We start from the raw sequence: 22,527 nt of genomic DNA on the forward strand, positions 1-22,527 counted from the left end.
ACTGGGATTGCAGATGTGTGCCACCACACTTGGCATTTTTGGTCCATTTTTTAAATTGTATTGTTTATCTTCTTACTGTCCCACTCCCCGCCCCAGTACTGGGGACTAAATTCAGGGGCATCAAGTTCTTTGTTCATTTGGGATAACAGTGCTTTTATCAGATATGTCTTTTGCAAACTTTCTCTCTCAATCTGTGGCTTGCTTTCTTATTCTAAGATTTTTTCATTTTTAACTTTGTATTTAATTTTTTCAGTAACTATAACTTTTTTATATGCATATTTTTTAGTTGTTGATAGACCTTTATTTTTACTTACTTATATGCAGTGCTGAGAATTGAACTCAGTGCCTCACACATGCTTGGCAAGCACTCTACCACTGAGCTACCCCAGCTCTCAGTACCTTAAAACAACAACAAATAACCTTTACTGAAGTAGGTTTCACACATCACATAATTCACCCACTTAAAAGTGTACAATTCAACTATTTTCAGTACCTTAAAGGGTTATTCAACCATTACTACATCCTAATTATAGAACATGTTATTTCTCTCAAAAAAAGAGCATAAGCATCAGCAGTCACACCCCATTCCCTACCACTACCATTTCCAGCTCAAGGTAACCACTAATCTACCTCAGTCTTTACATATTTGCTTATTCTAGACATTTCATATACATTGACTCATTGACAATATGTGACTTTTTTAACTGGCTTCTTTCACTAGCAGGTTTTCAAGGTTAATCCATGTTTTAGCATGAACTGGTATTTCCTTCCTGTTTACTGCTGTGTAGTATGATCTATCTAGGCAATATTTTGTTTTTCCATTAAATAAGTTGAGGGACACTTGGGTTGTTTTGATTTTTTAATGAATAATTCTGCTTGTGAACATTCATGTGCAAGTTTTTGTGCAGACCTCTGTATTCATGTCTCTTGGGAGTACACCTTAGAGTGGAATTTCTTGGTCTAACTATAACTCTATATTTACCATTTTAAGGAACTGCCAAACTGCTTATGTATATAACCTTGGCGTTAAATGTAGATAGTTTTTAAATAATCCTACTACTGTTTCAAATAGAACATAGTAGGTATTACGTAAATGTTTGTTGAATGAAAAATGGGTGTTTTCTGTAAGGTGAGGCTGAACGTGAGTCAGAGAAGATGAGGTTGGAGATGGGTGAGTTCCTGACAGTAACTTCCACTCTAGCACTAACTGACCAGGCCCGTCTGAGTCCTGTGTTCTTCCCAAATAGGATCAACCAGCCCCTTCTGAGCCTGAGATTGACCTGGAGGCTCTCATGGAACTATCCACAGAGGAGCAGAAGATTCAATTGGAGGTAGGATGGGAGAATGGGCCCAGAGGTTGGGGGTTAAAAGCTGGACTGAGACCATAGGGAATTCAGGAACCCAGGGTCTGCATCCTTGGGTTGAGTGGGAAAGAACCAATTTAGAGGGGAGAATTAGTGGGAGATTGAGTGGGACTCATAGGAAAGTACTTTGGCTCATGGATCCACTCTGCTCTCTTCTATTCAGGCCATTCTCCAAAACTGCCCCCGCTCCACAGAGGTATGGGATATTCTGCTGGTCTAGGGGCAAGAGGGGGATGGGGGAAGGATGGTTGTGGGGAGGTCGCTAACGAAGAGGAATGTTTGAAAGGAAGGCTTGGTTCTGCATCCTTCTTCCATTCCCTGGCTATGGGAAGCTAGGATCAAGGTCAGGGGAGACTGGGGAGGGCAGTGTGGTGGGTGGGTGTGACTCCATGCCATGATCTCGCTCTTCTTTCTCCTTCAGCCTTTTATCTCTGAGCTTCTCAGTCAACTCAAGAAACTCCGAAGACTCAGCCGGCCTCAGAAATAAACCTGGAGAGACTATCTTTAGCAGCCTCAGTACTCTGGACTCTGGCTGAAAGGGATACAGCTCCTTGGGACACAGACAAGGAATACAGATGACAGGGAGGGACATTGGTACACCCTTAAGTGTATGTGCAGTAGCAGCTAGGCTCTCTGGGAGCCACTTGTAGCTGTTGCCCAATGCTTTCCATGTCAGCCAAGTGGATAAAATCTTTAGCAGCCCCAGCTAAATGGAGTGTGGAGCATATCTGTGCCAAGGGACCAGGGGAGGGAGAGGGTGAAGTGACTCATTCAAAGACGAATGACCTCTTCATTAGGCTGTACCCACATACCCCATTCATCCATCCATCCATCCATCCATCCATCATCCAAACAGGTCTTGAAAATTCAAAGATGAAGGTCAACAGCTTTACTTTGGTAAGATCACAATCTAATAAAGCCTAGAGGGCAAGCTGAGGGCAACTGGCTAAGACACACAGCATCCTGGCCTTACAAGAGAGCTCAAATGTCAAAGATTAATCTTGAATCCAGAGAAGAGATAACAGGAAACACTTAGCTGGATCTGGAGGTATCAGAGAAAGCTCATCTTTCTTCCACTCACAGCTGATGGGGAAGGCCTCAGGTGAGGGTCTCTTTCTGGAGTTGATTCTAGTTATGGGCAGGAAGAAAAAGAGCAGAGGCTATGCAGAGCATAAAGGATATAGGCTGAGAGGGGAAGTTGTTAGAAGATAGATACTGGGTGAATGGCAGGCAGGTTGGGACAGGAGTTCTGGGAGGTGGGGTCCTTTGTGAGTAAGGCCGGAAGCAGGGTATGTATGCATCATTCCTCCATGCACTGTTTGATTACTAAGAGAGGCTGAGAAATTCAATATGAAGGGGTCTGATAGTTCTGCCTAGAGCAGGAAGCACAATTTGGCTGAATGAATTTTCATGCTTACTTCATATGAGGCCACCAGGATGGGTGGGACTGTTCCTGCTGGGAGAAGCTTACAGGGTAGCTCAATTTTTTTTTCTTTCCTTCTACAGAACTGTTCTCGTCACCTACTCTGCTTGTACCACCTCTCACAGGGTCTGGGCTTAGGGTCAACCAGGTTCTAGAGATAAGAGATGCTGGGGGTGGGGTAGCTCAGTGGTAAAGCATATGCTTAGCATGAGCAAGGACCTGGGTTCAATCCCCAGCACTGCTAGAAAGAGAGAGATATGGGTAGATGCTGAGCCCAATGAATAAATACACTTTATTAGATCGACTACATGCCAGGTAGGGGAATGGGCCCTGGCCAGGCTACAGGACTCACCCTTAGATTCAGTTTGGTCTTTCTAGAACATCATGCCTCTCACTTCCAGTCCAGGATTCTTGGAGGAGGGCCCCTACTTTTTCCCTTTGGCTCTTTCACTTGTTGTTTCAAACAGAATCTTTCCTCTTTCCAGGGGTCACTGAGGCTCAGGAAGGGGAATATCCATCATCGGTAGAGCCTGATCTGCTGTCTCATTGATGCCCTGAGGGCATCATTGCCAGCTTGCAGGCTGCCTATAGGACCACCTTTCCAGGAGGACCAGGTTTTCCTCAGTGCTCTTGGCCAGCATATGGAGGATGGTAGGCTGATGTCTGGTGTTCTTTAAGCTCAAAGGCATCATGGCCCTCCCTGTGGAGCAAAGGGATACAGGTCAGGGATTGCAGGCAACCTCAAGCTCTTCCACAGAACATTCTACCTGCACCCACCGGAAGCACCGGGCACAGTACAGGTCTCCATCACAGCCGGCACAGCGCAGGGTGGCATCCTCATTGCAGATGCAGCACCAGGGAAGTTCCTCTTCCTTAGCCTCTGGCCTGGGAGCCATGACCTGGGCCTTCAGGGATTAGAGAGGAATGCAGGAAGTAAGATACATGATAGGAGCAATCAGCCAGGCAGGAAGGAAGGCTGTGGGCAGAATGGGGATGTATCTGGGGCTCTTCTCACCCTAGGCTCTGTCCTGCAGGGTGGGGCCTGGGGTCGGGAAGCTGGCTCCACAGGGATGTTAAAGCCACTTGCCTCATCCAGGGCAGCTTCTTCAGTGAGCTGTGAACAAGGTGAAAAAGTACCACTCCCAGTTCCAGGGCCATCTCCCAGTATTTCTGTGCTATAGCCTTAACTTCTCAACTCCTCTTCCTTTACCTCTTGCCTATGGTTGCTGATTCCCCATCTCAAAGGACCAGGGGGCAGATCTGGGTAACAAGGACAGAGGGACCCCAAATTGAATAGTAGCTGCAGAATGACTACCCCAGAATGAAGGTCAGGTGAATGGGGTCAGGCAGCAATGAGGCAGAAACAGGACAGGGGTGGCTGGATGGGTAAGCCAGGCCCACCTGCTGCATGACTCTCTGGATGGCTGTCTCTTCATCCTCATCATCATCACTGTCTGGGAGGCGGAGGTCCTGGAGGGTCACTTAAATGAGGGAGAGACGGAAATGAGGAGTGGGGGTGAGAGTTTCACCTGAAATCTGTCCTCTTCTGGAACTGATTTGTTTCCTAGGGGTTTGTTCCAGAGCTGAGGCTCATTAGCTACCCTGATCAGAACTTGTCCCTCCCTCCCTCACCTCCTCAAGGCTGGACCAATACTGAAGCAGCCTTGAGGAACAGGGTAGGAAAAGAAGCCTCAGCACCTGAAAGGACTGAAGGTCCCTCTGCCTCCTGATGGCTGCCACTGATTCCTCATCTACTGCTTTGCCCAGTTTATTCCTCATGGCTCTGGGCAGGGCTCAACAGATATCTGTGCACAGGGACCTCTAGCACCTGACTCAGTCCTGGCAGGGAGAGCTTGGCCTGAGTGCGGGAGGGAGGCCCTGACCAACAGACGTGAGTGAACAGCTGACTCCAACCTCTACCTTTGTCAGGGTCTTGTCCACGCAGCACAGCCAGTCTCTTGGCAAGGGCCAGGATCCGCTCCTGCCTTGTGTTCTCCTCCCGTAGCTCAACGGCTGCCTCAGCTAGCAGCCTGGCCTTCTCCTCTTCCAGGGACCAGGTGGCCTGCCCCTGGGAATTAGTGTGCTGGCTCCCTGTGCCACCCTGGTTGAGGTCATTCTGGAGAGAGGCAGCTGGAAGAAGTAATGCAGTCAGGGAAGCAGAGGCATTCCAAGATCTCACCCCCATAAGCCACTGAGCCCATTTCTCAACTATTTTGTTAAGTATACATTATTAGCTTTGTGCTCAGCTCCAGTACCTGTGGTTTATATTACAAATAAGACTAGCATTTCCTCCAATTTTTCACATGTTAAAAATTAGCAATCTTAGACATGTTTTTTCAACCACATCCATCCCCACTCCCCTGATATGGGCTGGATATCCCATGGCTTTAGAATCACTGCCCTAAAGGATTAGGATATGAAGAGGCCAAAGTTCAGTCAATTTCTGCCTTTCAGGGCTGGAATTAAGACTTTCCTGGGAGCAGCACGAAGAAGGCATGACTGCAGCTAAGGTCTTGTATATCACGGGGTAGAAAGAACTTTACCAGAGTGGGTGTGGCTCTGACATGATCACCTTTAGCCTAGAGTTTCAGAGCAAGAGGTTTCAAACCAGATAGCTTTGGGTTCAAGGCCCATCCCTGCCACTTAAGAGCTATATGACCTCGGTCAAGTTCCTTAAGCTCACCATGCCTGAGTTTCCTTATGTATAAATAAGGACGATAATAGTTCATACCTCAACATTATTGAGAATATTCAATGAGATTGTGAAAAACAAGGTTTCTCAATCATAATTCAATTGACACATTGGATCGAATAATTCTTTGTTGTGGTAGAGGGGCTAACCTATGTATTGTAGGATGTGGCTTATAGCATTCCAGACTTCCACCAGATGCCAATAGCATCCCCTGAGTTGTGACAACCAAAAGTCTTTAGACATTTCCAAAAGTACCCTGGAGAGTAAAATCATCTGTGGTTGAGAACCACTGCTCTGAAGGCTTCAAAAAAAACTGTCCAACAGAATTTCCTATGATGATGGAAACCATCTATATTATGTTCTATATCTATCCTGTACGATAGTAATCATGAGCTTATGTGGGTATTGAACACTTGAAAAATGGCTGGTACCGCTAAGCAAATGAACTTTTAAATTACATTTAATTTTAAATAGCCTCTTATTCCTTCTTATCACCATCATCATTATAAAGAACACTCACTACTCTAAATGAGCACTTACTATGAACCAGGCATGGCCCCCCAAAATTAGTGGATCATCTCATTTGCTCCTCATGACTTCCCTGTGAGGTAGGTTTTTACCATATATACCTCCATTTTAATGTGACAAGAACGAGATTTAGGTCACGTACCTTGCCCAGGGTCACACAATTAGTATGTGGTAGAACTGGTGATCACTGTCTGATTCTAAAGCCCATGCACTTACCACCTAACTAGGCCTACACTAGCTCCCTTTGGAGTAAGCACTCAATAAATGATAGCTCTTACAATGTTGATCATTCTTTGATTTATAGTCATCTCCCCAGAGGGTGGATAGCAGAGCCTCCCCCATGTGGGGGAGAAGATGGGGCATGTCCCTGGAGGAGCCAAATGGAGGGGTTACCTGTGCTTCCTTGTTCCCAGCTCTCAGCAATAGCCACCTCAGCTGCCAGTTGTGTTAGCAGATCTTGTGTCTGCTGAGCCTGTGTCCTGGTGTCTGCTGTCAGATGTTCCTGCCCAGAGGAAGGAACCTCAGTGGAGAGTGGGAATAAAGTAAAAGCCACATAAAGCCTAGAAGTAGCCTGGGTCAGGGGTGGATGCTGAGGAGTTCTCAAAGACCAGGCAAAGGACCACATAGTCAAGTAGGTCTGGCAGTCCCTAACAGGACTGTGTCCACTCTTTTCTGACCCACTCAATCTTGCTGCTTGTCACTTGTTCCTTGGCCTGGCAGCAGGCCTGAGGCTCAGGAGGTAGGGGTGGGAGGCTTTACCAACTCCTGCAAAGTATATGACCATACATGTATCTGAGCTTCTTCTGGATCCTTTCCCTAGAAATCCCTTCCCTCCCAAGTCATAGCACTCACCAGCCTATGGGTCTGAGAAGGCAGAACTCTGCCCTGCAGGGCAGCAAGTCGAGTCTCCATCTCTTGGACAGAAGGGATGGAACCCTGGGATTCATCCTTCAATGCAGCCAGCCGTGCCTCTATTTCTGCCTGTGAGGGTATTGACTCTGCAATTGGCATGGGGGGAACCAGGTAAGGGCCAGAGGAACCCCTATCTCAGAAGTTCCAGACTGTGTCCTTTTGGCCACCCTGCCTTCCTCCACTCACTCGGCTTGTTCTCCTGACGGAGTCGTGCTAGGCGCTCAGCAAGGACTTGGTCTTGTTGAGTCAGTGCCTGGTTTCTGGAAGTGCTGGGCTTCTGCTTGGTTTCCAAGGCTGCCACACGTCTAACAGGATAAGAGACAGAGGTGCTTGAAGGCAAAAGTGAGGACTGAAGGTACCCATTCACTGTTTCCCATTCAAATGATTTCAGGGCACCTATGGAGTCCTGCAGTGGGCAATTTTCTATGGCCTTGCTCATGTCATCCTGCAGCCCAGCTCCACTGACTGACTACAGGGTCTGGTTGAGAGGACATGATCTGCCAAGTGCCCTTTCTGGGGAGAAGCTACTTCCTGAGCCCAAAAGCATATGCAGACGCCTGTGAAGTGGGGATTCTCCTGACGCTGTACTTATTTGAACTAGAGACTGGGAGAAGAGTCCTACCCATGGCTCACTTATCTTTTCCCTGTCCGCATTTGTCTTTTTTACTTTAGTACTTACTTCTTATAGTTCTGAGGTGGTGACCACTTGGAGGCATTGACAGGAGACCCTCTGTAGAGAAGAAATCTGGTGTCAGAAGTCCTACAGCCCAGTCAGTGTCCCCACCTCCACCCCAAACACTTCCTGACCTCTGGCTATAGAGCACAAGGTTGCAAGGGCTGGCCAGATGCTCCCTGCTGTGGTTGGTGGGGCCCTTGTCCAGGTTGGTTTCTTACCTGGTCAGGACCTCGTGACATTGCTTGCAGACTTTCTGTTGGGTATTGCCAGTCCGAGGCACCACTGCACTGAAGTTAAGGCAGCCGGAACAGAAGGCCCGGCCACAATTCTTACAGCCATACTACAAGAAATATGAAGTAGGAAGATCCACCTCTCATCTACCCCTATAAGCTCCTCCCTGGTGCTCTAAGTATACAGAGAGCACAGTGAAGTTGTGACCAGATGCTAGAAGGAGGAAAAGGATTGGGGTCCCTAGGGCCTAAGACTAGGACAGAGGGTGAAACAATTCCTTGGTTTCCAGTCTCTTATTCAAATCAAACAAAGCTTCATATGGAATTCCCATGCTTTCAACAATTTTCAATTCCCTGCCATGGGGAGCGGTGTAGAAAGCAAACCCAGTGCTTCAGGTCACCGACTCTTTAACAAAGGAGAATCAAATAGTACAGGGCTCATGCTTCTCTGCTCTGGAACAGATAGAGGGAGGTTTGGCTCAGGATGGGATGATAACAATAGTCTCCATTTAATAAGCACATACTGTGTGCCAGGCACTAAGCTCAGTACTTAACCAAAGTTACACAATTTGCCCAAACCAAGGTCACCCTGTGATAAAATAGCAGAGCTCAAATTTGAACAGGGACTCCAAAATCCAGGATTCTAAAATGTTCTGCCTCCCTACATGCCATTAAGTTACTCCATCTGGGTCAGGCACAGAAAATCAGCATTTTACCATGATAACCTGGTAGGTCTATGTTGAGGACAAGAAAGCCTTTGCCATGGTGCCCTGGGGACGATAGAAGTGTGGGCATTTAACTCAAGAGACCCGGATAAGGTCAGGCTGCTGTATGGGGAAGGTTTCACAGCAGAGAAAGTAAAGGGCAGGACAACCAACCCAAAGTATTAAAACCGCGCGGGGGAGGAACACAGTGGGAAGGAAACAGTTGAACGCTACATTAAGGCTACAGGAAAGCGTAACTTTCCAAAAATGACGTTAACAAGCTTTAGGGTACTCTCACCTCCGGCACCTCACTGGACCCTCGCATCGACCTCGAAAGCGAGGGAGCCTTGGAAAGAACCCATAACACCGAATCTTTGAACCGTAAGTCTCATGCTTTTCCCTTGCCTTCGCGTCCTCCCTAACCCTTCAGCCCTCGGGAGAAGACTCGCCTCCTTCTTGAAGAGGGTGAACTTGACAGCGCAGCCATAGCACCTACTCTCCATCGTGGCTTCCGGCGCTGCAGAATCAGCTGGACTGAAGTCAAGCCCTCCCCGTCTGAGCCCCTAGGATCCTCGCCCACCCACGCCCTGCTCTACACGCCCACTTGCACTGTCCTGCTGCGGCCTTGGGCTGCGGGAATCCGGACTCTCCGCCCACGCCAGAGCGCGGCAGAGCCGCGAGCAGGGACTGCCGGGAGCCGTAGTTCATTTATGGCTGCGCGGTCCCTCAGAGTCAGTCAAGCCTGACCGGAACACGAAGATTCCCAGGGGGCTAAGCGCCACTGAGTCTGATAGGAGCCCGCAGTCCTCACGCACGCTTGGGCTCCTGGGAGTTGTAGTACGAGTACCGTCAAGTCTGGAACCATGGCGGTGACCAAGGAACTCTTACAGATGGACTTGTACGCGTTGCTGGGCATTGAGGAGAAGGCGGCGGACAAAGAGGTGAGGATGGTGGCGAGGAAGGCTGATTCTGAGCGAACTGGCAGCCCCTACTGTCCTGGCGCCTTGGCCGGGACGGGCACCTTTTCTTCAGGTTCGACCGGGCCTTGAGCGAGAGCGAAAGGAGGCCCAGCGGCCTCAGAAGGGGGGCTCCCACACTTTCCTGAACAATTTGATGGCCTAACGAGTAAGGGGAGTACAGGGGGCTCTTTAGGAGAGGCCCTGTTTGGGAGAGTCCTGGATGAGTCTGTGGGGGAAAGCTGGCCTCCTCTCTGCGCTTCCGCAGCCTTAGTCGCGGATTCAGCTTCTGCCCTGACCCGCTGGATGTGTTTCATTTCAGTCTTACCATTCTCAGCACGTGATAGTAGGCCAAAAGCAAGAGAATCGGAAGGGTAAGGCAAGTGGCCCGGAGTTCCTCCTGTCTAGGTGTGGATCAACGTGATGGGTGGGGACGACGGGTTCGGTGGCGCGCACCTCTTTCCAGCGACTCGAGAGGCTGAGGCAGGAAAATCGCAAGTTCGAGGCCAGCCTCAGCTGTTTAGTGAGACTCTGTCTCAAAATAAAATAAAAGGGACTGAAGATGTAGCTAAGCGGTAAAGCACCCTTGGATTCAATTCTCAGTACGTTAAAAAAAAAAAAAAAAAAAAAGCGATGGCGGATGGTGAGACGCCGATCAGGCTGGACTTAAGTTTCTGTTATTTCCCCCAGGATCATGAGGATCATAGTGGTAGTTGTAACAATATAGGGGAGGCTGATAATTCATGGGATGAAAATTAATGCCCACCAATGCTCCAATGCCCCTGTACTTCTGAGCTGTTCTGCTTAAGGTCTGAGTGAGCTTTCTAGCTCTGGGGCAGAAATCAGGGAGACCCGGAGGGTATTTGAGAATAGATGCTGTTAATCTGCACAGAATTTCCCCTGCAGCTGAAATCAAAAGTGGCCATAGGAATATACATAAAGCACCAAAAGCATCTACTACATCTCTCTCATAAGGCTAATATTTCAGTATTCATAATGTTGAACATGCCAGACAGGGAGGTGCAGGCCTGTAATCCCAGCAACTCGAAAGGCTGAGGCAGGAGGATAGAAAGTTCAAAGACAGCCTCAGCAATTACTGAGGCCCTAAGTAAATTAGTGAGACCTTGTCCCCAAAATAAAAAACAAAAAAGTCTGGGGGATGTGACTCAGTGGTTAAGCACACCTGGGATCAATCCCGGTATAAGAAAAAAAGCTCAGGGAACACATAGCTGGGTATGGTGGCTGACCTGTAATCCCAGCTACTAGGGAGGCTGAGGTAGGAGGATAAGTTTGAGGCCCAGGCACTCAGCAAGACCCTGTTTTAAAAAAAGGCAGGAGGGCTGGGGACTGGAATGTAGCTCAATGGTAGAGTGCCCCTGGGTTCAGTCCTCAATATCAAAATACTACTATCACCACCACTACTTTTACTACTACTACTGCTGCTGCTGCTGCTGAACATTTATGTAGTACTATGTACTGGACACTAAGTGCTTTACTTAAATAACTTGTAAGTTATTTAATTAGCATTTTATTAATAATGAGTAATAATTTTGGGACATTTTACCCAAAAGCTATCCAGTGTGGAGTCTGAAGCATAGAACCCTGAAGTTTAGAACTCCTGAGAAAGGCAATTGGAAGGCCTGGAGGTATATATCAATCAGAGGTGACATAATTGGACTTTAAACATAATTGGATTTTAATTCTTTCTTTCTTTTTTTTTTTTTTTTTCTTGGTGGTGCTGGGGATTGAACCCAGGACCTGGGTATAGCTTAGAGGTAGAGCCCTTGCCTATCGTGAGGTTTCTATCTCCAGCACAGAAAATAAAAAATTCAACATTTGTGTGTAGAATGGATGTGAATGGGGGTGGGTGAAGGAGCTGCTATTAGGTGTCTGGCATGTTGGCACATGCCTGCAGTCCCAGTGACTTGGGAGGCTTAGGCAGATGGTAAGTGAGGCGCCAGACTCAGCAACTTAGTGACACCCTGGTAATGCCACCATGCCCAGGGTTTTTTAAAAAATATTTTTAGTTGTAGATGGACACAATACCTTTATTTATTTATTTTTATGTGGGTCTGAGTATTGAACCCAGTGCCTCATGCGCGCTAGGCAAGCACTCTTTATCACTGAGCCACAACCCCAGCCCCCATGCCCAGAATCCATATGTAAGTGAGATCATGCAGTATTTTCAGTGTTTGGCTTCATCAATGTTGTCTCAAGTGACAGAATTTCCTTTTAAGGTTGGATAATATTTCATTGTGTGCATATATATGTATATATTTTTAAAAATTTATTAGAGTGTTATACATAGTAGTTATGTTCATCCCAACAAACTCATACATGCATGGAATTTGATTTCAGTTCATGATCTCCTACTTTTCCTCCCTCCCCCATCTTCTCCTGCCTCTCCTTTGGCTTGTCTATTTAAATTCGATTGGTTTTACTTATATATAAAGGTGAAATTCCCTGTGGTATATTTATATATGTATTTATATATTCATTCTGCTTTGCCTCTTTTTTCCCATCCTTCCACTCTGCCTCTTGATCTCTTTCTACATTACAGATCTTCCCTTTGTTTTCATAATATCCTATCCTTCCCTCCCCCTTTCTTTATTTTACTCTAGCTTCCACATATGAGAAAACATTTGACCTTTGAGTTTCTGAGTTTAGCTTATTTCACTTGGTATATTATTCTTTATTTCCATCCATTTACCAGCAAATGCCATAATTCCATTCTTATCTATGCCTGAGTAGAACTCCATTGTATACATAATACAATTTCTTTATCCATTCATCTGTCAGTGGACACTTTGGTTGATTCTAGATCTTGGCTATTGTTAGTATTGCTGCAATGAGCAAACTAGAACCTGAATCCTGAGCCATTCTCTCTCTCTCTCTTTTTTTTTTTTTTTGGATACTGAGTATTGAACCCAGGCTTGCTTTACCTGTGAGCCACATCCCAGTCCTTTTTTTGTTTTTCTTTTGAGACAGGGTCTTGCTAAATTGCTGAGAGTCTTGCTAAGTTGCTGAGGCTGGCCTCAAACTTGGAATCTTCCTGTCTCAGCCTCCTGTGTCCCTAGGATTACTGGATATGCCACTGTCCTGGCTCTGATTCATTCTTTTTTTTTTTTTTCTTTTTTTAAATTTCTTTTTTTAAATTCTTTTTTTAAATTTGACTTTTTTTAAAAAAAATTCTAGTCTATTGGGCCTGTCCAATCTATTCTCACAGAAAATGAAATGATTTTTGTACTCCCATAAACCACCCCCCCTTTTAAATTTTTTTTTGTAGTACTGGGGATCCAGTTCAGGGCCTTTCACATGTAAATGCTCTTCCACTGAGTTACATCCCTAGCTCCGCTATTGAACTATGCTTTTTATTTTCTAAATTGTGGGGAGGGGTCACACACACACACACACACACACACACACACACGCAAAGGACGGAAGGGAAGGAGTGCGCGGAAGGGAAGGAGTGCGTGGGTATGAAGTGCCCAGGATAGTAGGTGAAAGGGATGGATGGCAGAGCCCCAGTTGTACTTTTAATTTTTTTCCCCTGCTGTCCTTTTAATAAAGTAGAATTTCTTACTCTTTTGTACATGTTTTTCCCTCTGCCAAGGACTTTCTCTCCTTCTGTTAATCTGGGTTGTTTTTACTTATCCTTCTTCTTCTTTTTTTTTTTTTTTTTGCGGTGCTGGGGATTGAACCCAGGGCCTTAGTGCTTGCAAGGCAAGCACTCTACCAACTGAGCTATATCCCCAACCCAGCTGGCTCCTCTTCTTTCCCGCATTTATATTTGTTTGCAGTTATGCATTGAGCTCTATGATTATTTGTTTCCTGACTTACCCCCTCTGTGCTACTACCTCTGTGGAGCAGATCTGATCCATTAACTTCTGAGAGCTCCTTACTTGGTGACTGGCACATAGTAGAGCTTTCAATAAATATTTGTTGAGTGAATGAAAGAGCAACTACAGAAATCCTGCATTTACTTCACTGGAGAATCAGGAGACCTAGGATAGTCACTGTCTCTCTCAGGGAGGAGTAGGGCAACCTATGGTTTGGGGTCAAATGTTCCATGTAATGCCCATTCACTCAATGTGTGAAAAAGAACATATATATCACTCTAAACTTTTACTCTCTGGCCCTTTACAGAATAATAATTTGCTCATTCTAGTAAAAGTGGAGACAAGTTCAATTCTACCTTTCTGTACGCAGAGTTAGTCCTCCTGCAAACTTTTTCCCCTCCTATCAATACAAACCTGGGAGGCCCAGAAATGGGCTGAACACCACCATTCATATGAGTTTAGAGAATCAATAATTCCCTACATCCCGCATCCAGCCATGGAGCAGGCAGGTGTTGTTTTCTTATAGAAAAGCCTTGAGTGGAGGACCTAGGTTTGGGGTGGAAGAATTCCTGGGGAGAGGATCAGGCTCCTACCAGAACCTGTAGTATTGAACACTGAGTTCTTATATGCTCACAGTTCAGGGCACCAAGGCTTGCTAAGATGAAGAATAGGTTGTAAATTAATGCCATTGGCAAATCCTCTAGAGAGATTCTGAAGTAATCTCAGGAATTTTGAGGGTGACTGCAGTGCATTTCTAACCCTTTTCCTAATTCTGGTCTTGTCCCTTGATCCTGTATACACAGAAGCCAAAGTGACTCTTTAAAATGGTGAGCAGATTTTTTCACCTCTGGTCCCAATTCCCTAGTGGCTTCTCATTGGTCTTAGAATGAAATCTGAAGTTTTTTCCTTGACATGAGGCCCTCTTTGCCTGACCTGCACATTCCCTACCATTTTCCCCTTTGCTTATTGTGCTCCAGGCACATTATGTTAGTTCTCCTGGTTTGTTTTTTTTTGTTTGTTTGTTTGTACTGGAGATTGAACTGAGGGGTCCTCTACCACTGAGCTACATCCCTAGTCCTTTTAATTAATTTTTTTTTTTTTGAGACAGCATCTTATTAAATTGATAAGACTGGCCTTGAACTTATAATTCTCTTTTCTCAGCCTCTGGAGTTGCTGGAGTTACAGGGGTGTATCACTGCACCCTGCTGTTATTTATTATTTTTTTTAATTTGTGGCAAACATACATATATAACATAAAATTTGTCATTTAAATCCTTTTTGAGTAGGATTTTCAGTGGCAATAAGTATATTTATATTGTGTTGCAACTGTCATTACCATCTATCTCCAGAACTTTTCCATCATTTCACCATCATTTCAAACTGTACCTCTGTACCAAGTAAACATAACTCCCCATTCCCCCCTCCTCCCCCTCTACCTGTAAATACTCCTCTACTTTCTATGAATTTGACTATTCCATGTACCACTTATATGTGGAATCATATATTTGTTCTTTCGTATCTGGCTTATTTCACTTAATATAGTATTTTCAAGGTTTAACCATGTTGTAACGTGTCAGAATTTTCCTTTTTTTTTTTTAGTTGTAGATGGGCACAATATCTTTATTTTATTTATATGTGGTGCAGAGGATCAAACCTAGTGCCTCATACATGCTAGGAAAGCACTCTACCACTCAGCTACAACTGTAGCCCAAAATTCTTTCTTTTTAAGACTTTTTATGCCTTTTAAAATTATTTTTTATTTTAATTTTTTGTTATTGGGGATTGAACCCAGGCACACTTTACACCTAGCTACATCCTCAGTCCTTATGCATATTTACACACACACTTGTATGTTTAAATGTGTGTGTGTAAATATACATATATACTTTTTTTTAATTTTAATTTTTTAAAATCTTTTTTTTGTTTGTTTGTTTTGGTGGGGGCAGGGTACTAGGAATTGAACTCAGGGGCACTTAACCACTGAACCACATCCCCAACCCTATTTTGTATTTTATTTAGAAACAGGGTCTCACTGAGTTGCTTAGTGCCTCGCTTTTGCTGAGGCTGTCTTTGAACATGCGATCCTCCTGTCTCAGCTTCCTGAGCCACTGGGATTACAGGTATATACCATCTTGCCTGGCCTTATTCAGATTTCTAGAGAGACTTTCCATGTAGAGAGATTTTCCATGATTCATTATTTAATTTAACTTCCTGACTGCCTATTTTACTATGTGTTTCTAAGTAATAGATCTCATTACTGCATATTATATTACATACCCATTTACCTACTATTGTTCTCCCATTTAGAATGTAAAAACTCTGTGAAGAAAGGGGCTTCCTCTTTTTTGTTTATTGCTAGGTCTCTAGCCCTTGACAGATGCGCAACAAATCCTTGTTGAATGATTGAATTAATATTCATTATTATTTTCTTAGGCAGCAGTATTTTATGACAAAGTGAAATTACTAGACCAAAAGTAAATATATTTACAAGCTTTTGATTCAAAATACAATCTTTCAGAAGGATTATACTGCGTGCTTCTACCAGCCCTGACTCTTGATAGCAGCGTTTTGTGCGCCCAGTGTCCTGCCCAAGACAGCTACACCCTAAACCTACATGAAGTCAAACTGGACCCTGTTCTCCCTAGTTCTTTTTCATTTCCTTTTCCTTTTTCCCTGTGTGCTTTAGAGGAGGGTGGAAATATTTCCTATCAAAAACATTTTTTTGGTGTGTGGTGCTGAGGGTCAAACCCAGGACCTTATGCATACAAAGCATGCAGTCTTCCATGGTGCTACACCCCCAGCCCATAAACATTTTTATCAAGGGCCTACTGAATGCCACAGTGTGCCTTGTGCTGGGGATACAAATGTAGAGTAACTGTAGTTTTCACCTGTGCTCAGTTTCCAGCTTTTCTGTCCCTCGCTCCTAGGTGCTATCATTTTGAAATGTGGATGTTAACAGTGGTAAGTCTCCTAGAAATTCCTAAATCAGAAGGTTATTTCTTAGAGAGGAACTTGGTGTAGAAAGTAACAGTTTTTATAATTACTCTTAAGTGAGACCAAGAACTGTTACTTGTCATGTCTACAGTGTGTTGAAAATAGTTGGAAATCATAATATGGAGGAACACAGCAAGGCTGAGAATTGTACCTTTATAATCACCTTTGTACTAATTATCAGTTGTAGTTAAGAAAGTGAACTTTGGAGTCAGACTGCCTTGCTACTGACTGTGATTTACCTAGTTGGTGACCCTGAGCAAATATTTAACTTTTTACATTTTCTCATTGTGAAAACTTGATCCATGTACTTTGCATGGTACCTGGCACAGTGTGAGGTACACTGTAGGGTAACTCTTACGGTTTTTCATTGTCATCATTGCAGGTTTGTTTGTTTGTCACTTTACTAGGAATTGAACCCAGGGGTGCTTTAACACTGAGCTACATCTCCAGTCTTTTTTATTTTTTATTTTGAGACAACATCTTGGTAAGTTACTGAGACTGGCCTTAAACTTGTGATTCTTCTTCTGTCTTAGCCTCCTGAGTAGCTGGGATTACAGGCCTGCACCCAGTTTGTCCTTTCAATTTTGAAGTCAAATATAAACCCTCAACTCGTATCCAAGGTTGCCCTCTACCCTTCTTACTCATTCTATTCCTGACAGATCAGTGCTGATTCACCTCATAACACAACAGTGATTCTTGATTGGGGCAGGGGTCAGGGTTTAAAGGAGGTGGAACAATATTGATGGCCCTAGAGTTCACTATTTTGTTCAAATCAACAAATTGATGGAGTCCATCACTATGGACAGGTTCTCTTTTTTTGCTACTGGGGATTGAACTCAGGGGAGCTTTACCCTTGAGCTACATCCCCAGTCCTTCTTATTTTTTTTAAGACAGGGTTTCACTAAGTTGATTAGGGCTTCATTAATGTGCTAAAACTGGCCTTGAACTTGTGATCTCTTGCTTCAGTCTCCCAAGCCACTGGGAATACAGGTATACACCACTGTGCCCAGCTAGACAAGGTTCTTTGTGGACATGGTGGGATTTGAGTGCTGAATAAGATGCCACTTCTGGCAGCTCACACAGTGTAGTAAACAGTGAACTCTGAGGTAGAATGAAAGAGGTTCAGTAAAAGTGTACAATAAAAATGTTGTAGGAATAAAGAAGACACAATTCAGATGATTGGCAAGATCAGGGAAGGCCTTCCTGAGCAGGCATTTTTGTGCAAGACCTTAGAAAAGAGAATACATTATAGCAGATTTAGAAAGGATCATTGTGGCCATTTACTGTTTTCATTAGTACAGAGAGGTTGTAAAACATGTCTAAGACCATTCAGTGAGTAAATGTCAGGCCTGGACTAGAGCCCAGTTTGATATGTTTTCCAGCCTACATGTGTCTTTCTTTCTATCTTTAGCAGCCTTGCTCTTCATTTGAAACCCTTTGAAGGAAGGGGTAGGTAGCTCACTCAATCTTGGCAGGTATTTGGTGAAGTCAGGTGCTTTAAAAATGCATTTTTGAAGGACTGGGGATGTGGTTCAGTGGTAAAGCTCTCCTAGGTTCAACCCCTAGTACCAAAATAAATAAATAGATAGATAGATAGATAGATAGATAGATAAATAAATGCAATCATTCCTTTACCTAGGGCCTGACCCACAGTGGGCAGGCCTGGCCTTCAGGTTTTCTCCCTGTCTCTCTGATGGTAAAGTCACCTCTATCTAAAGTTGTCTGGCCAAAACTCTGGAGTTTTGAAGTTAGTTGGCTGCCTGTTAAATCAAAAGGAATGATTCATTTGTGTTTGTAAGCTGTAAGCTACTCATTACCATTCAAGATAATACCTCACATTTATATGAGTGCTTTCACATAAATTATCTCATTTGAAGTGATCTTCAAAACAAGTCTGTGAGGTAGGGCAAGGATCATTAACTCCAATTTATAGATGAGAAAACAGACTCAAAGAGTTTAATTGATTTGCCCAGTATAAGATGTCTAGTAAATGCAGAGCCCCTGAAATTTCTACTCCATCTTCACAGTAGTTTCCATGACCCATACTTCAGGAGCAATTAGGGCAACAAGAGACTATCTGTGGGACCCAGAGGGCCTCAGGACTCCATCAGTGACACAGAGATATGACTCTCAGTAAAGCTGCTGGCTTGAGTAAATCAGCAGGTATAAACTGATCTGAAAAGCTTGAGGAGGTGTGCTACAATTTGTATTAAAGCTACATAATATAGTTTCTGTTTTAGCTAACTACAGCAGTATTGAAAATATTTTCTATTTGCATACTGCTTTCCCTAATTTTGCTGTTCCTAAGTACTGTTTTTTATTTTTTTTAAATTGACCACTTTTTTCTTTTTTTCCTTTTTTTTTTTTTTTTGGAGGGTTGGGTACCAGGGATTGAACTCAGGGGCACTCAACCACTGAACCATATCCCTAGCCCTATTTTGTATTTTATTTAGAGACAGCTATATCTGGGGGGTGGGAATCTATAACTTGAGAGAAGAAGGTGGGAAAGGGGTTGGGGGACTGAGCCTAAGATAGGAGTGCTTAGAGAAAGGGTGGGAAGGTAGAGGTGAGGCCTGAGAGAAGGGAGGCATTTGAGAAGGAGAAGGGTTGTGAGCTGGGTTCCAGGCAGGCAGCTGGTTTGTGGAAGTGCGCTGAGAAGCAGGACAGGACAGGAGTTGAAACCCAGGAGGTAGTGCTGGAAGAGCTAGAAGGGAGGACCCACAGGGGCCAAGATTTGGAGAGAAGCTAGTCAGTGGATGCTCCCAGTTTTTCAATGTGGTGTAGTTCCCTGTCCTGATTTGGGACCATGGACCATGGTTAGCAGTTTGAGGGAGACCTTGGTGTGAGATATAGCTTCCCCTAGAATCATCTCATTCCGCCAGCAGGCTTGTTTTGAGGTCAGTGAGCTGAAGGGGCTGGTCTGGGAGGTGGCTGGCTCCCTCTCTGCTTGTGCTAAGCCCTAGGAGACCCCCCTCCTCCAGTATCCAGTGTCCAGGTATTTGGGGATTTCTTTGTGGTACTGTCTTAAATGGGCCACATGCTGTAAGGAGTGAAAGTGAGAAATCTTTCAGGCATTTTTCAGTGCCCAGAGCCCAGTGGTTTACTTCCTGCCTGTGAGCTCAGGCAGTCAACTTCTGGTTTTCTTGCTCAGGAAGAAATAAAGAGATGCCTGCCTCCCCCAGGCCTGGGGAGAATGACTGCCCACACCATGATTACAGACCATTTCCTTTTCTGGAACTGGGTCTGGTAATGAATATCTAGCTGATTCATTCCATATGGTTTGTTCAGTCAGTCCCTGTTGTCACATAGGACTGCCTTCATGAAGTGTGTTCTTATCTAAGTCCATCCTACCAGCCTGGCTTTTGAGAATTGGGCCTAATTATTTGTACTGCTTACTTAACTGGCTCCAATTTGCATTATAAGAAAGGTCAGCAACCTTTTAAGAAATAATAACTTCTTTGTAGGGCACCTTTCTTTTAAGTTAATGATGGCAATTTTCTATTTATTGGACCCCTCAGCGCCTTGCTCTTTTGGTTGTGTCAGGAATTGCTTCCCCTAAAGAGGTGAAATTGGGGCAGGAGGATTGTTAGAGGCCCTGCAGGGTGCCTAGGGCAAAGCCCAGTGGAGGTGGCAGGAGACCCACCTTGCAGGACCCACCCCCCACCCCCCAGCACACACATACTTTGGTTGCTGAAAGTGATAGAACCAGTTATGGAGCTTCTGGGGAAGGGCTGACTGGATGGCTGCTAATTTATTATTCATTCTTCCTTTCCATGATAAGGGCTGTTGGGAAGTGATAGGGATAATATTTAGTTCCCACTCTAGTTGTCCTTGCAGTCTGCTTGAGTAAGTTCTTCCCATTTCCAGACTTGGTTTTCTGGAGGAGGTGTTAGCCAGGTAGAAGGGAAAATTGCAAAATAGTTGCAAGGTCTCCTAAGGTCAGGACAGCAGCTTACTTCCTTCTACTCCTTAGTAGGCCTGAAGTAACTGACATAATTGAGGTTTCTATTTGTGTTTTGGTCAAGAACATACGAATTGCCCCTTTTATTCCACAGATACTTACTTCGTGCCTACTAAGTGCCAGGTGTTATTCATTGTGCTGTTCTGGGCCCTGGGGAGAGCAAAACTTCCTGCCCCTTAAGCACATTCACTGTATTTGTAAAGGGGAACCCTGTTCCTTCTTACCTGAAAGCTCTAATTTGATGTATAGTTATATGTGTGTGTATATATATATATATATATCATAGTTATGGTTATCTGTTAGTTATGGTTATCTGTTTTTCAAGCTACACCAGAAAAGAAACAGTAGATTAAGAACAACTTGTAGGGATGTGCTGATATCTGGCACAGTCTAGGAGAGACTGACTAAGAAAGTGATAGGAAAACAATAAAAGGAATAGACCTTAAGATCATTACCACCTAGAGAACCTTAGAGAAAGCTTGATAATTTGCTCTCAGTAGCACTTGATTGTGTTCTGCCCTTAGTATTTTATGTAGTTTATAGTAGATGATGATCCTGAGGCAATGAAGACAAATTAAACTCAACTAGTGCCTTAGGATGGAAAAAGGTAGGTGTAGGCAGGAAGATTTTAGAAAGATGTCAAGAGAAAGACCAAACTTCTGTAAATATGAGTTTGAAGTCCTGGTGGGGACTTCGTTCAGATCTTTGTCATACCTTAGAGACAGCCTGATCCTCTGAAAAACCATAGTCTACACAGAGGTGGTTGTGTGGGTAGCCCCTCAACTGTTACCCAACTCCTCCTCTTTGTGAAGCCTCAGGAATGCAAGTGTTTGCAAGTGCTAGAGAGACCAAGGAACTTAGGGGAAACCTATAGGTAAAAGAGGGAAAGCTGCAAATATTTAAGAAAATCCAGGAGACTGTAAACTTGCTGCGGTTGCTTCAACTTGGCCTAAATGATCTCAGGGCCTATGCACGCGGCTGTGTAGAGAAGTTTCCAGCCTGAGATTCTTGGGTTTCCACAATCCTGTCTTGGTTCTACATTCTACAATGGTATTTCTTTGTTTTCTGAAAGCTCTTCTTCTGACTTTATCATAGTTAAGAAAAATACTGTTTTGTTGCCTCTTGAGCTACTCATGAGGTAGGGTTATTTCATAATAAACAATATTGGGTGGGGCTGGAGTTGTGGCTCAGCGGTAGAGTGCTTCGCATGTGTGAGGCACTGGGTTTGATCCTCAGCACCACATAAAAATAAATAAATAAAATAAAGGTATTGTGTCCACCTATAACTAAAAATATTAAAAATAAATAAATAAACAATATTGAGACCAGAATCTTTTTTAAAGGCCCACTTCAGGTGAGTTACGTTTACCTGAGAAATTCTTCAGGCAGCTATCACTCCAGGAGGGCTGGACTAAGTTGGGAATCCAGTTTATGACACAGAGCACCAAAGTCTAGACCAACTGGTTCAAAGTCAAAGCTAACTTTCCAGGCTCAAACTAAGGAATAGGACACACTTAGCCAAATACATTAATAATTAGTTAATCTTGACTGGTATTCTTAGGCCAGCTGGGTTTTGTTTCATGGTCACTCTGAAAGATCTCAGGATTCCTACCTATGCCCCTCTTTGAATGAGAATTTTTCAGAGACTCAGGGAACCAACCAAGAATTGACTTTTAGGACCATACTGTAGCAGACTGCTCACCTAGAGAATTCAAATTGGGTTGACCTGTACCCACAGTGGACCAGGGTCCATTTCTGAACCTTGTCAGGTTGGCATCCTACTGAGCTGATTTTGTGACTTACTCCACTTCCAGGAGTTGGGTGAGGGAAGCATTTCAGAACTACAGAGGGCCTCATTTTTTGTTGGGTGCATTGCATGGACTGTTTTCTTTTAATCCTTCCAACAACCCTGAATGTAGGGCTTATTTTTCTCATTTTGAAGTTGAAGAACCTCAGACTGAATGAGATTTAGTAATTTGCCCTCTATTAGTATGTGGAAAATTCTGAAACTGATGATGCATCCATTAGACTCTAGAAACCTTTTACTGAACCATGCTGTCTCCTATCTTAGAATAGTATGAAAAAGCAAGCACCCTGTTCATTTTTTATTTTTTTGCTTGTATTACTTAAAAAGTAATCCAAATTCATTATAGAAAGTAAATATCAACTGTTAATAAGCCTGTCTTTCAGGGATTTTTTTGTATTTTCATGTGGCAGGAATGAAAGACCTGGCTCCCTATTTGACCTT

General features: G+C 44.1%; 3 protein-coding genes across 5 annotated transcripts in view; 2 read left to right on the top strand and 1 right to left on the bottom strand.

Moving 5' to 3' along the window:
• Ppp1r14d (protein phosphatase 1 regulatory inhibitor subunit 14D) overlaps positions 1-1,879 on the top strand; it is a 12,361-nt gene extending 10,482 nt beyond the window's left edge. Inside the window, exons 3-5 of the mRNA XM_047540913.1 lie at positions 1,248-1,331; positions 1,528-1,560; positions 1,786-1,879. Of these exons, the coding sequence (XP_047396869.1) occupies positions 1,248-1,331; positions 1,528-1,560; positions 1,786-1,851 (183 nt within the window). The 3' untranslated portion in view covers positions 1,852-1,879. The remainder of the gene's footprint in view (positions 1-1,247; positions 1,332-1,527; positions 1,561-1,785) is intronic.
• On the bottom strand, positions 315-9,221 carry Zfyve19 (zinc finger FYVE-type containing 19). Of its 2 annotated transcripts, XR_007107182.1 has the most exons (12): positions 8,979-9,221; positions 7,814-7,935; positions 7,599-7,649; positions 7,106-7,224; positions 6,860-7,005; positions 6,401-6,509; positions 4,708-4,917; positions 4,189-4,268; positions 3,803-3,901; positions 3,565-3,692; positions 3,140-3,487; positions 315-2,492 (listed from the first exon to the last, which is right to left on the bottom strand). XR_007107182.1 is itself a non-coding variant. In XM_047540909.1 (11 exons), exons 1-11 carry the CDS (start codon positions 9,030-9,032, stop codon positions 3,409-3,411), a joined length of 1,197 nt encoding a protein of 398 aa, XP_047396865.1. In that variant the 5' UTR covers positions 9,033-9,221; the 3' UTR covers positions 3,061-3,408. The 2 variants fall into 2 exon arrangements, 1 of the variants encoding a protein (XP_047396865.1); XM_047540909.1 differs by lacking the exon at positions 315-2,492 and having other exon boundaries at positions 3,061-3,487.
• Positions 9,222-9,336: 115 nt separating this feature from the next.
• Positions 9,337-22,527, top strand: part of Dnajc17 (DnaJ heat shock protein family (Hsp40) member C17) — a 32,245-nt gene continuing 19,054 nt past the window's right edge. Inside the window, exon 1 of one of the 2 annotated variants that reach the window (XM_047540910.1) lies at positions 9,337-9,470. In XM_047540910.1, the coding sequence (XP_047396866.1) occupies positions 9,393-9,470 (78 nt within the window). In that variant the 5' untranslated portion in view covers positions 9,337-9,392. The remainder of the gene's footprint in view (positions 9,471-22,527) is intronic. The other variant, XM_047540911.1, reaches the window with a different exon arrangement.

This window comes from Sciurus carolinensis, chromosome 2 (genome assembly GCF_902686445.1).
Source record: "Sciurus carolinensis chromosome 2, mSciCar1.2, whole genome shotgun sequence".
Taxonomy (NCBI): Eukaryota; Metazoa; Chordata; class Mammalia; order Rodentia; family Sciuridae; genus Sciurus; species Sciurus carolinensis.

Bases quoted from the DNA above. Each gene is read 5' to 3' on its own strand.
- Zfyve19 (XM_047540909.1), bottom strand. From the start codon at position 9,032: ATGGAGAGTAGGTGCTATGGCTGCGCTGTCAAGTTCACCCTCTTCAAG. The intron at 7,006-7,105 runs GTGAGTGGAGGA...TGCCAATTGCAG, and splicing joins CCGTCAGGAGAACAAGCCGA to AGTCAATACCCTCACAGGCA. The intron at 6,510-6,859 runs GTGAGTGCTATG...TCCTCTGGGCAG, and splicing joins CTTCTCAGACCCATAGGCTG to GAACATCTGACAGCAGACAC.